General features: G+C 32.3%; 2 protein-coding genes across 2 annotated transcripts in view; both read left to right on the forward strand.

Annotated features, from left to right (window-relative positions):
- The window catches only part of LOC113398427 (tetra-peptide repeat homeobox protein 1-like), a 306,660-nt gene that overhangs the window by 214,632 nt on the left and 79,726 nt on the right, over window positions 1-12,302 (forward strand). The gene's annotated exons all lie outside the window — the stretch shown is intronic.
- LOC113398445 (alpha-(1,6)-fucosyltransferase) overlaps window positions 1-12,302 on the forward strand; it is a 35,385-nt gene that overhangs the window by 20,405 nt on the left and 2,678 nt on the right. The window contains exons 6-10 of the mRNA XM_026637188.2: window positions 6,545-6,731; window positions 9,554-9,653; window positions 10,753-10,890; window positions 11,319-11,472; window positions 11,862-12,035. Of these exons, the coding sequence (XP_026492973.1) occupies window positions 6,545-6,731; window positions 9,554-9,653; window positions 10,753-10,890; window positions 11,319-11,472; window positions 11,862-12,035 (753 nt within the window). The remainder of the gene's footprint in view (window positions 1-6,544; window positions 6,732-9,553; window positions 9,654-10,752; window positions 10,891-11,318; window positions 11,473-11,861; window positions 12,036-12,302) is intronic.

The following is a 12,302-nucleotide window of genomic DNA, read 5'->3' on the forward strand; positions in this document are numbered from 1 at the left end:
CGATTTGTATACCTATGTGCAGATATTCTTTGGAAAACTCCACAAGTCACGTCGTTTATTTTGTATATGAATAAGAAAAACAATCACTCGTATGAATAGTGTTAAAAATTCTAGAATCTTACTAAAATACATTTCTAAATGGGTAACACGAACATTGTTTATTGAGATGTCGTAGAAATTCAACGAATTTTCGGTAACACGTGTGGGCATTTTTAAGGGTTACGAGTTACGACAGTTGGTGAACTTCGTTGGTTTCATTCTTTGTTTTTTTAGGAACTTCAGAACTAGGGCTGCCAATCGTGTTAAAAGTATTTTATCAATACTTGTAAATATATAATTGAGCAAATAGATTTTTAATCTTTAAAAAAAATTGAGGGGTCACTCGGTCTGAATGAAGATGCTTTCGCTATATATTATGAGATACAATAAAATAAATTAACAATGTTTGAAAATAATTAAATTTTGATTGTTATTAAAAATCCGTGTGAATTAACGTGACGATTTCTGCCAGTTCATTCTACTGTAAGCGCCATAAAAGAACTAGGCTCCAAAAAAAAAAATGTTTTTTTGACTTCTCAGGTATAAATGTCACAATATATTCAACTGAGGAGGTCCACAGATAAAATCAGTAGACCTACCTAGTAGTTTGTAATCATACAGGTATGATTACAAACTATTCAACATTACGAAACACCAAAAGAGAAAAAGGATAAAAAAATACAGAAAAATTAAAATATATTACGAATAGTCACGATGACTAAAATAACAGCGCGCGGTTCAGTGATTTGCGCGTATTCGAATTACAACGTCATTAACAATTTCCGCTGGAACGCTGAATGTGAATTTTGTTGAAAAATCCTGTAACTTTCCTGGTCAGACTTGGAATCTTATCTGCAGCCGTACAAGCTAGCCACTATAGACCAGCCAAAAAATTAATCGGTTATTAATGTCTATTACGTAATGTTTAATGCAGTTAAATCCCATAAGTTTAAAAATAAGTGGAAATGTAATTCCTAAAAAGAATTAAATTTCCTAAACTGTCCTATCTTTTAACCTTGGTGTTTTGTAAAAGTAAATAGCGGAATAATTCTGGCGATATGATAACGGTAAATATTTTCTTTCTTAAAACATTTATTTGACTTCATTCGGTAATGCGTGAGTACTCATTCAGTAATGCAACTAACTACTCATTAAGTACTTCATTCGGTAATGCAAATCTTTGAGATATTTAAGCCATTTTCACCCAATTTATTGGATATAGATTGTAAATTTTTATTGCTTTTTTGTACATAGCTTTAATAAAACCTAAAAAATATATGTGATACTAATTATATAATACTACAATCTTAACATTTCACTCTATGAGAAAATATTCTGAATTATCATCATATCAAGATCTTGTTCAAATATACTTAAACTCATATCCCCGTAAAAAGACACAATTGAATTCTGGAAACAAATATATTTTTTTCAAAATTCTAAATTTTAGCGAATGAAATTTGAAACCTAACTATAAAAACTGGTCCCAAACAGAATTTTTGTTTAATATGTAATCGGTTGTATAATGGAATGTTTGAATATTCTTCAATTAGTAATCCGTTAATTGGAGACCTGGCGATTAGTTTGATAGAGATTCAAGTTCAGATCAATCGAATCAATTTTCTTCAGTGAATTTACGTTCTGCGTTTTTACAAACGATTCGAAATTTAAAAAAAAGGGGGTGATTTCGTATAACTTGGTCATGTTTGCCTTTTTTCTGATCATTATGAAATAAATGGATACCCTTAAACGCAAACGAATCGGCAGATTCCCTGAATTCTACAAAATATATCGTTGTTGTATGTCGTTATCAAATAAAAACTAAAAAAATCGAAGAAAATCTATAAGAAACAAATGAATATGAAAAATTTCATGATTATTTTATAAGGTATTGTCTATGATTCAAAAATAGTGTAAGTGCACACTTCTCACATAGAGTGATATTGTGCTCGCCAGCTTATCTATATGTATATATTATTAGTGGCCAGTTTATCCAGACCCTCGATTTAAACTCATTCGGTAGTTGACATTGATTGCAGGAAGAATGCTATTGACACGTCCCCTTATCGAGATTGTAGTTACAACTAGAACGCTTTTATTTACTAAAACATACTATAGTATGTATTAGTAATGTATATAACGTATGTATACATACGGCTTACCAGTTAACTTGACCGAAAAAGTGTTATAGTCGTTTTCTTTATTTGGTTATTAATAAATTAGCTCACGAAGAATATATAGCTAGAGTATTACAATGAAAATCTTAAAGATTTACCATTCGGTCTCCTGATTTCATTGGAGATTTGACTTTACGCTCAAGTAATCGGAATCGCGGTCCAATAGAGAATGGTTTAGCATTCTTTCCACCAATCAGCGGTCATTATTGGTACCGTAGTTATTTGATCGGTGTATATTAATCTAATTCCTCAAATTAATCCTCAGCATGCATAATAGCGTATAAGGGCATATGAAATAAGTAAGATTACGTATGAGTCATCATTTACTATTAAGCTTGTTGATTGTCCAATATCAACATAACGTTAAGTAAAGATATTCTGTAGGAACTTTCAAACTCATCGCGGAATATTATCGTGTAATGTCAGAAAGTATTATGCGACCTTGAAGAATCTTTTTCGCGAGTGAGATTAATTTAGTTCCTACAGCTGCTGATGATAAATTAAAATCCTAAATCAAAAATTGTTTATCCTAACGTTAATGTTATAATACATGTTTATGCGGGAAACCCGTCCACATGTTTGTATTATAAAACAATGCTGATAACAGCGTGCTGATATCAAGTGTGCGTGCGTTAACATATTCATTTACAAGCTATTACAAGAGCGCACGCTAACATCGCTTTGCGCGGCTCACGATAGGAGATAAATGACGGTGATTGTAATGAATTTAAAATAATTGGTGATTGGTTAATATTTAAATGTTGTTAATTTTTGTGTAATTCGATTGGTTATAGATACAAAAATTCTAAATTTGAAACTTGTATTCTAATATTAGAAACATAAATTTAAACTAATCGAAATGCAAATTGATCCAATCCAATCCAAAATGATCCAACTAAATTATAACTTTTATATTAATATATCAATTAATAATAAAATGAGAAAAAATAGTCTAAGCTAGAATGAATATAAGCTAGAAATTAATAATAGTATAAGCATATGTTCGTTATAAATCAGCTAATATTGAAGTCAGTATTTTGGAATGAGGCATGTTATGTAACCTTTGCCGATACGTTGTAACGTTAAATATTTTTTGTCATGGACAAACTGCATACTATCTTCAATGAGACGATTCCATTTAAATGAGGTTGAATATCTTGAAACAAGGTAGAAAAACTATTTTTGACTTAAAATATATTTTATTCAAGTAGGCTTTTACAAGTATCCTATATCTAATTATCATTTTACAAGATTTTATTAAATATGAAGCTACCACCGTTTTGGGAACTAGATTCTACTTCATAAGAACCGTCTAGAAACTATTGTCTAATAATAAAATAATGTATGTTAATAATCCATCAATTAGTAACTATATTTATATTCCACATTTGAAATAAATTTTGACACATTTTTAACGGACTTAAAAAAGATAGAGCTTATAAATTTGATGTTTATAGTTTTATGTGTGTGCAGGCTCAACTCCGTCATATATAGGATTAGCAAACTTCCTTTATTTTTGATTTATTTCGAAATTAATTCAAAATTAAATTCCGTAAATATGTGGTGATGAGTTTCGGAGAAAGACATCCGAACTCTTAATAAAATAGCAGCAAATCAACCGCGTTGGCTATTTGCTATATAAGATGATAGATACTATTATATTATTGCTAATTATTATTGATTATTAAAAGTTTGTACAATTTACAACTGGGTAATCTCGAATTCCGAGCTGAAACCACTAAGATGACTAGTCTATAAAGTCAGATTTTTTTTTGTTGATAAAATCTTTTATTAACAAACAATATAAAGTATACTCGAATAAAGTATATTTTGATTTGATAGATTAGACATTGTGACTTACAAAGGGACGTATATATGGATACTATCATTTTGGATTATGTTGCTATCTGGTATTTCATCTTGTACTAGTGGGTCTTCCACGAAACTTCGCGTTTATTCAAAAGATTCTTTAGGAATTTCGAAACCTATGACAGGTTTTGTTTGGATATCATTTCACTGTAAACTGCGAGTCACATCTACATTTGGCGCCAAAATCAAACTTTTTTTAAATTAAATTGTTAATGTGCAAAAGTATATTAGTTCATTTAGAATTAGAGTTTGTCGATATCAATTTACTCTCATTTTACATAAGTTTTTTTCTTATACAGCCTTCGTACCGCTCTCTAACCGGCAAAGAACATTTTTCCACCCTTTAAAATTATTATTTTTGTTATATCGTAACAATTTAGTAAATTGCAATCAACAATCCTCTTTATCTTTCTGCACATCTACAACTGGAGCTCTTCAAAATGAGATCATAACAATTTTTTTATGTGCAGCAATCGTCCCATAATCACTCGGACAAAAATCGCCTTACGCTATTAATATATAAGATGTTTCCACGAGGCTTTATTATTGTTTGAATAGATCGAAATAAAATATCAAATACCATTTGCATCTTTGATATACGTATGTGAACTACTGTTCTTAAAATATAATCCAAATGAGTTATTTGAGGCCCATTAACTGAGCTTATCGTTCTACGACCTTTCGCTTATAGTTCAAATTTCTCGAAGCGGTTTCATAAAATTACGATATTCTGCCTCAGTTGATATCAATTAGTGCTACGCTATTTTGGTGTTTATAAAATTTGTGGCGTCAAACTAACGGGTCACGAAACATCCGGGATATTATTAACGTACCAAACAAATACAATGTTTGATGCATTTATATACTAAAGGTCGATCACCTATTTCGTCACGTTGTATGTTTTGAAAATTATCACAAATATACTACTTCACGTATACGTACACGTACACGTATACGTTTATTCTATTTTCTATGCTTGTGTGCGTGGAAAGAGTTTATTTGTAATATTGCATTTGTTTTTTTTATTATTATTATATTAAGTATTCTTTACAAGTTAGTCTTTAAATATATTTGTTTCATAACGAGTAGAGTTCATACGGTGGAGAAACCAGATATATTTCGTTTGTTGATAATAGACTCTTGACAGATAACTTTTTATTGGACTTGAACCGAGGATCTCGCGATCTGCAACCTTATAAGCTAGATTCGAGAGGTGGTATATATATCTTCTTATATACATATATATTTTTTCAATTTCTCAAATAAAACGCAGATATTAACTTGGGTTTAAATTTCGATTCCAATTGAAGATTTTATATATTTTTATGTTATCGTGAATTAAGAAATATTTTTAGCGATAATATTTTTTTTTTAGTTTTATTGAACAGTTGGTTTTAGGTTAAATCAATAAACAATTAATTATTATAAAAATAATTTATTAATTATTAATCCTTAATTAATTATAATCAATCTGATGAACTTGGAATTTCGTATTCAACTTGTAAATAATAACAGCATTTCTATAAAAACTCAATAACAGTATCTAAACAAAGGTCATCATTTTTAAGTAACGCGGGAAGTAATAAATAATGGTAATTCGACGTATTCCCGTTAAGAGGTAATAGGGGTGACTATTTGCAATAATTTTAACCCCTATATGGATTATGCAAAAGTGAACCATTTTTGAATTATCGCGTTTTTTAGATTTTTTCAAAATAAGTCAAAAATGCAACTTCAAAAATTTATTAAAAAAAATGTATCAATTAAAATCTATTTTTTTCTTCTGATTTATAAAAACGATTAAACACTGGATATTTTTCAATATTTAAACAATAATTATCGGTCCAAATTTGAAAATGCGAGACGGAAAACGATATTATTTCAATATTTTTTTTATTATTTTCCCTCAAATATGCCTGAGAAACAAAAAAAAACATTATGAAACTTGTTCTGCAGATTATTTTAAAAACATAATCGTTTACTTAGTTTTCTGAAAATGTATAAAAACTAGGAATTTATTTCAAAGCAACCGAAATAAAATGATCAGAAAGGACGCTGGTGGAAATTCGTATTCGAGCATGACCGAATTCGTATTAAAGGTCGCTCTTTAAAATTCCCACAAAATTGATTTAAAATAATATCCAATGTAAAAAAACTTACTTATTTACTTAACTTACTTACTTAATACAAATTTAAAATGAAATTTAGATACATAAACAGTTCAGTAGCTAAGTTACAATTCAGATATTCATTCTTATCTTACTGGTGAAGTGTAAAAAAATGTGACTTACGGCGATCCGATAGTTTGATGAGTATTGCCTTTAAATGTTATGATTATTACAGTTCATGATGCATTTATCTCTCTGACTTTTCACGATCGTCTTCTTCGTTGAGTTTCGAGATTGTCCTTATATAATACTGTACTATTATAAATAAAAAAATCTCTTTCCTCTTTTCAGGGCTGCGGGTTCGGTTGTCAGCTTCACCACATAGTGTACTGTCTGATTTTCGCATACGCCTCCGAGAGGACCTTGATATTAAACTCGAAGGGCTGGAGGTACAACAACAAGGGCTGGGAGTACGTTTTCCATCCCATATCAGATAGTTGCACTTCGGCGTACGACGACAAAGTTGTTCAGTGGCCAGGTAATGTCGGACGTTATTTAATTAATACCTTTCTCAAAAATGTTTGTCGACTGCGCTCTTTATTTTTGTATATTAATATTTAATGGCTCCTTACGTACGTGTTATTAATGAAATTATAAACAAATTTATTTGATTTTTTATAACAAATCTGTCAGTTTATCAAATATTGAAAAAACGAAGCAATTAAATTATAATAATAACTAGCTGTTGCCCGCGGCTTTGCTCGCTTGGAAAATTGATTATATTACAGAATAATTTATAATGTTACGTTAATTTAAGGCCTCATATATGGTTCGACTTTCGTGGGCTGGATACGCCAGACTGCTTTCAGAGCTCACTCTCAACAGGCTATTTAGAACTGCCTATGCGAAAAACAGTCTTCTCTTATATCTACTCCGGCCATTTAAACTGTACTCTCTTGAAATTAAAGGGGTATTCTGATGGTATCAAAGATATTCGTGGAATATACACTATTTCTCTTTTAGTAAATCCAGTGATAAGTGTAACCTATGACGTTACGATAGAGAACCCTTACTATTAATCTGGTGCCGTTGTATAATTTTTGAAGTCTTAAATTCCTCAGTAGCATTATTGGCGCGCCAATCTCCTAACATAAAAAATGACGGGCTTCAATACGAACCTATATACGAAATTTCCACCACCACTATTTTAACCCGTAGGGGAAGAATATGCAGAAACGCTTAAATACATATATACTCATTTCTCATCAGTAGCCCAAAAATAAAGATTAATGCTTATAACTTCAAAAATGACTGTATTCTAGTCAAACCTACCCAAGAAATATCATCCCCTAGGGGTAGAATATGCAGAAACGCTTAAATACATATCTACTCATTCCTAATTAGTACCCTAAAAATAAAGTTTCGTGTGTCTACCCTAAAAAATAACGGACTTCCATACAGATTTTCAACTCTTATTTCACCCTCTTAGGGGTAGAATATGCAGAAACGCTTTAATACTTGTCTACTCATTTTTTATTAATACCCCAAAAATAAAATTTCATGTTTCTACCTTAAAAAATGACTGACTTCCATACTAACTTTCAACCGTTATTTCACCCCTTTAGGGGTAGAATATCCAGAAACGCTTAAATACGTATCTACTTATTTTTAATCAGTATCCCAAAAATAAAGTTTCATGTTTCTAACTTAAAAAAATTACGGTATTCCCTACAAACTTTCAATGCTTATTTCACCCCTTTAAAGGTAAAATATCCAGAAACGCTTAAATACGTATCTACTCATTTTTAATCAGTATCTCAAAAATGAAGTTTCATGTTTCTAAATTTAAAAATGACAGACTTCCATACAAACGTTCAACCCCCATTTCACCCCCTTAGGGGTTGAATTTCCAAAATTCCTTTCTTAGTGGGTGTCTGCTCTATAAAACGATCCTACTCACCAAATTCAAGGCCCTAACTTTAATAGTTTACGCTCGGCGATGATGAATCAGTCAGGACTTGTTATTTTATATATATAAGAATAGATTACAAAATTTTGCTTTTAATATTATATTAGGTTAGTAACAATAGTTGGAAACACTGCCGGCCTTCCAGAGGATGTTCGTTGATTTGAACATTTTAGCGTTCTAAAGTTTGTTAAAAAAAACCTGAAGGAGTTATGGTGGTGTTGTTGGGGTTTTGTGATATTGGATATTGTATTTATTAATATTATAAATAGGGAATTAAAAAATTTGGATGGATGTTTGTTATAAAATATTAGAAAAATAAAAGATAAATAATTTAATATAATATGTACATTTTTACTACACCGTTAAAATTCCCCATTAAGAAATCTAATCTAGTGGTGCAATGAATTGGAGAGAAATTGACATTTCATCATCTTCATAAAATTGGGATAAAAGCAGGAGGATGAGGTCTGACCTCACTACCAGAGTTGATTTGTGTATCGGTGTAAATCATATCATAGATTCCGTAAAAATATGAATCAATCAGCAAGTTAGGTAAAATATCAAGATTGGTATAGATCTGTTCACATGCTAAGGAGCGCGTCTCCACGTTAAATTATCGGCGGGGATTAACAAATGTGATATAATTTGTTTTTTTTTTTGCTGTCCTTATTCTTACATTAATTATTTCATGCACTCTTATGACATCTTGTTAGCACGAGCGTCCGTCACTCCTACTTATGCATGCAGATATTTAGCGTGGAGGGCGCTCCTTTGTGACGTATCTACACATTGACTACTTAACATATTACAAGTGGGTCTCCCGCGAAACTTCGCATTTTTTCAAAAGTTTTTTTTAGGAATTTAGGAATCTATGACAGGTTTTGTTTTGATTTCATTTCATCGTAAACTGCAAGTCACTCATCTACATTTGGCGCCAAAATTATGAAACCTTATTTAAATGGAATTATTAATGTCACATAGTATACATCAGTTCAGTTGGCAATTCTAATTAGTTTGTCGATAACAATTTACTTTAATTTTGTTTACGTTTTTAATTTTTTTTCTTATACAGCCGTAGCACCGCTCTCTAACCGGCCAGTAACTTTTTTCCGATCTCTAAAATTTTTTTTTTTGTTAAATTTTAGCAATTTAGTAAATTGCAATCAAGAATCCTCTTTATCTTTTGCACATCTACGGCTGGAGTGACCGACTTTTTTATATACAGCTATCGTCCCATAATCACTGGGACAAAAATCGGTATTCATATATAAGATAATTATTATAAATTCAAAATGTTATATTCGTTCTGTTTATGATTGGTTTTTGCAATAAATACTTAGTATATTGTACTTATTCGATCATTAGTCGATGGTTGTTTTTTTTTATTCCAGCCTCGTACGACGCAAAAGTGGTCTCGTTGCCGTTCATCGATTCGATATCTCAGAAACCGAAGTTCTTACCTCTCGCGATACCGTCTGATTTAGCTCACAGGTATGTTATCGGTTTTGTTATTAGACTTGTATGTATTATTGGTTACCTAAAAGTTGTTTGACAGTGATTGCCTTCAGGCATTGAATCTGCAACGATTTATTCAAAAAAGTTTTTACTTTTTTTTTTCTTCTGTAGTAAGTGTTCTTGATGTTATTCGATTTTTAACAATTAAGTTTGAAAATGTGTTTTATCTCCTATAATAAAATTCCTAAAGTACATAATGGGTAGTATTTATAAAAAAATATCATCATAACTAATTTAAGTCTGATCATTAATATGTCTAGATAGACTGTTTAAGTTAAGAACACGCACACTAGTCTGTACTAGTATGACGTTAGCTGTCACCCACACCAAGATAACGAAGTTGGCTCGTTTGTTTTAGTTCTTTTGTAATGTGACTCTACCTAGATATACGAATAATCTATCTTTTATCTTATAATAAAACTCTCGAAGCAAGTCCTAAGTAATTGGAAAGTACAATATCAACACTAAGAAGCTAAATTATTTTCTTTAAGAACTGACTTACAGTAAATGTTATATTTTTGCGATGAATTTAATGTTAAATTAATAAGAAAAAATATATTATTTTACAATCTATATCGCGTTACAATTTTATATCAACTGTTCGCTTTTGTAGTGAAGCTCTAGTCATGAACAATTGACAGATGTCAAACGCGACCTCGCAGCTGAATGACTATCAATAGTATGGCTACTTGATTCTGATTTAAAAAAAATCTCGGTAGGAATTATTCGAGATATTTTTTTTATGATAAGGTTGGTAAGGTTAAGGACGAGCAAATGACCCACCTGGTGGTAAGTGGACGTGGCAGTGGTAGCATTCCTTACATAACTAATGCGATTGCAACCTGAGGAACATAAAATGTTATGTTCCTTGTGCCTGCCCTGGCTCACTAACTGTTCCGGAAAACTGAACCGGAACTCAACAATACTGGGTACTGCTGTTTGGCGGTAGAATAACTAATGAGTAGGTGGTACCCACCCAGACCGGATAGTACAAAGCAAATAATATCGAAATAACATTATAATATTTCGACTTTTTTCTATAACTGTATATAATCTGTACGGTTTCCGTGTGCAGGATAGTTCGTTTCAACGGTGATCCGTCGTCGTGGTGGATCGGTCAAATGCTCAAATATGTGCTGAAACCAAGGACCGGTATGCAGAAAGCTATCAATGAAACGATAGCCAAGATGAACTTCAAGAAACCAATTGTAGGGTGAGATATTTGATTTTTTTCCCTTACGATTTGTAACTTCTTTTAAAATGTATTTGTGGTATGTTATACTCTAGTTTTTTTAATCATTTTCAAGAATATTTTTTTTTATGCCAGGGACTATTAGAATTGTGAATTTAAATCTATAATAGGGATGCAGCAAATAAATAATAAAATAGCCCAAAAAGTCTCTTTAGTAAGTGGTCCCTTATGGGTTCTCTGGTGGTCTAGATGAATAACAATGGAACACAACCTTACAGAAAATTACGCAGACATTTTTTTAATAAAGAATCTCTAAAGACATTGCGTTTTATATATAATTGCGATCTAGTTCCAAAGCATCTACCACAGAAAAAGAGTAAGAGAATTAATTAAAATGAACTCGCTAGTACTTGCAATTGGTGACATGTGATGTTTGTCTGTGTGTATAGTGTTCATATAAGGAGGACCGATAAAGTGGGAACAGAAGCGGCGTTCCACCACATCGACGAATATATGCTGCACGTAAAGGACTACTACGCGCAACTGGAACTCACGCAGCACGTCGACAAGAAACGAGTATACCTGGCCACGGACGACGCGAACGTGAGTCATCTATACGTTATTATTTATTATGTAACTATAAGACGCTGAAATTTGGGACGATTTGGGGATATGTCTTACTTCGTCGCCTTCGTTTATGTATATTATTATAATAATGATATAAATATATGTATTTGATATTTTTATTTAGTCTACCTCAGTTTCAAATAATTTCAATAACCATCGAATTCTGTTTCACATCTGCCAGGCGTCTCGGGACGGCCATTTTTTTGGGTTATGGTTTTGGGACAAATGAGTATCTAAAAAATACTGATTGCGACCTTTCACGCTAGGAAAAGGTCGTTCTAAATATAAAACCTCGAACCGTAAAGATTATTTACCTACTTCCCTACGAGCACATTGAGTATCATGGTATCGACGTTGCGCGGCAGGTGCTGGAGGACGCCCGCAACAAGTACCCGCAGTTCGAGTTCCTGGGCGACCCGTCCATCGCCAAGACGGCGGCCACGCACCGCCGCTACACGCCGCTGTCGCTCACGGGGCTGCTCGTCGACCTGCACCTGCTGGCGCTCTGCGACTACCTCGTGTGCACCTTCAGCAGCCAGGTCGGGGCCCGCACGCACGCACACGAGAACTTTAACGTTTACATTTTAAGTTTCTCACCGGATCATTCAGTTGAATTCAAGTTCAAAACTTCCTATTGGAGCCTTGTATTTGCCTCGCCTTTTATCTACTGCAGGCTTATCGGCTATCCACTAAGGCATCCGGTCAGCTAATTTGAGTAGATACCAGACGATTAATCTAGCTCGTCCTTTTATTCCCTTCTTAATTCTGTATATTATGTCGTTGACTTACATCAGATGTAAGGCTAC

Source organism: Vanessa tameamea, chromosome 15, assembly GCF_037043105.1.
Source record: "Vanessa tameamea isolate UH-Manoa-2023 chromosome 15, ilVanTame1 primary haplotype, whole genome shotgun sequence".
Taxonomy (NCBI): Eukaryota; Metazoa; Arthropoda; class Insecta; order Lepidoptera; family Nymphalidae; genus Vanessa; species Vanessa tameamea.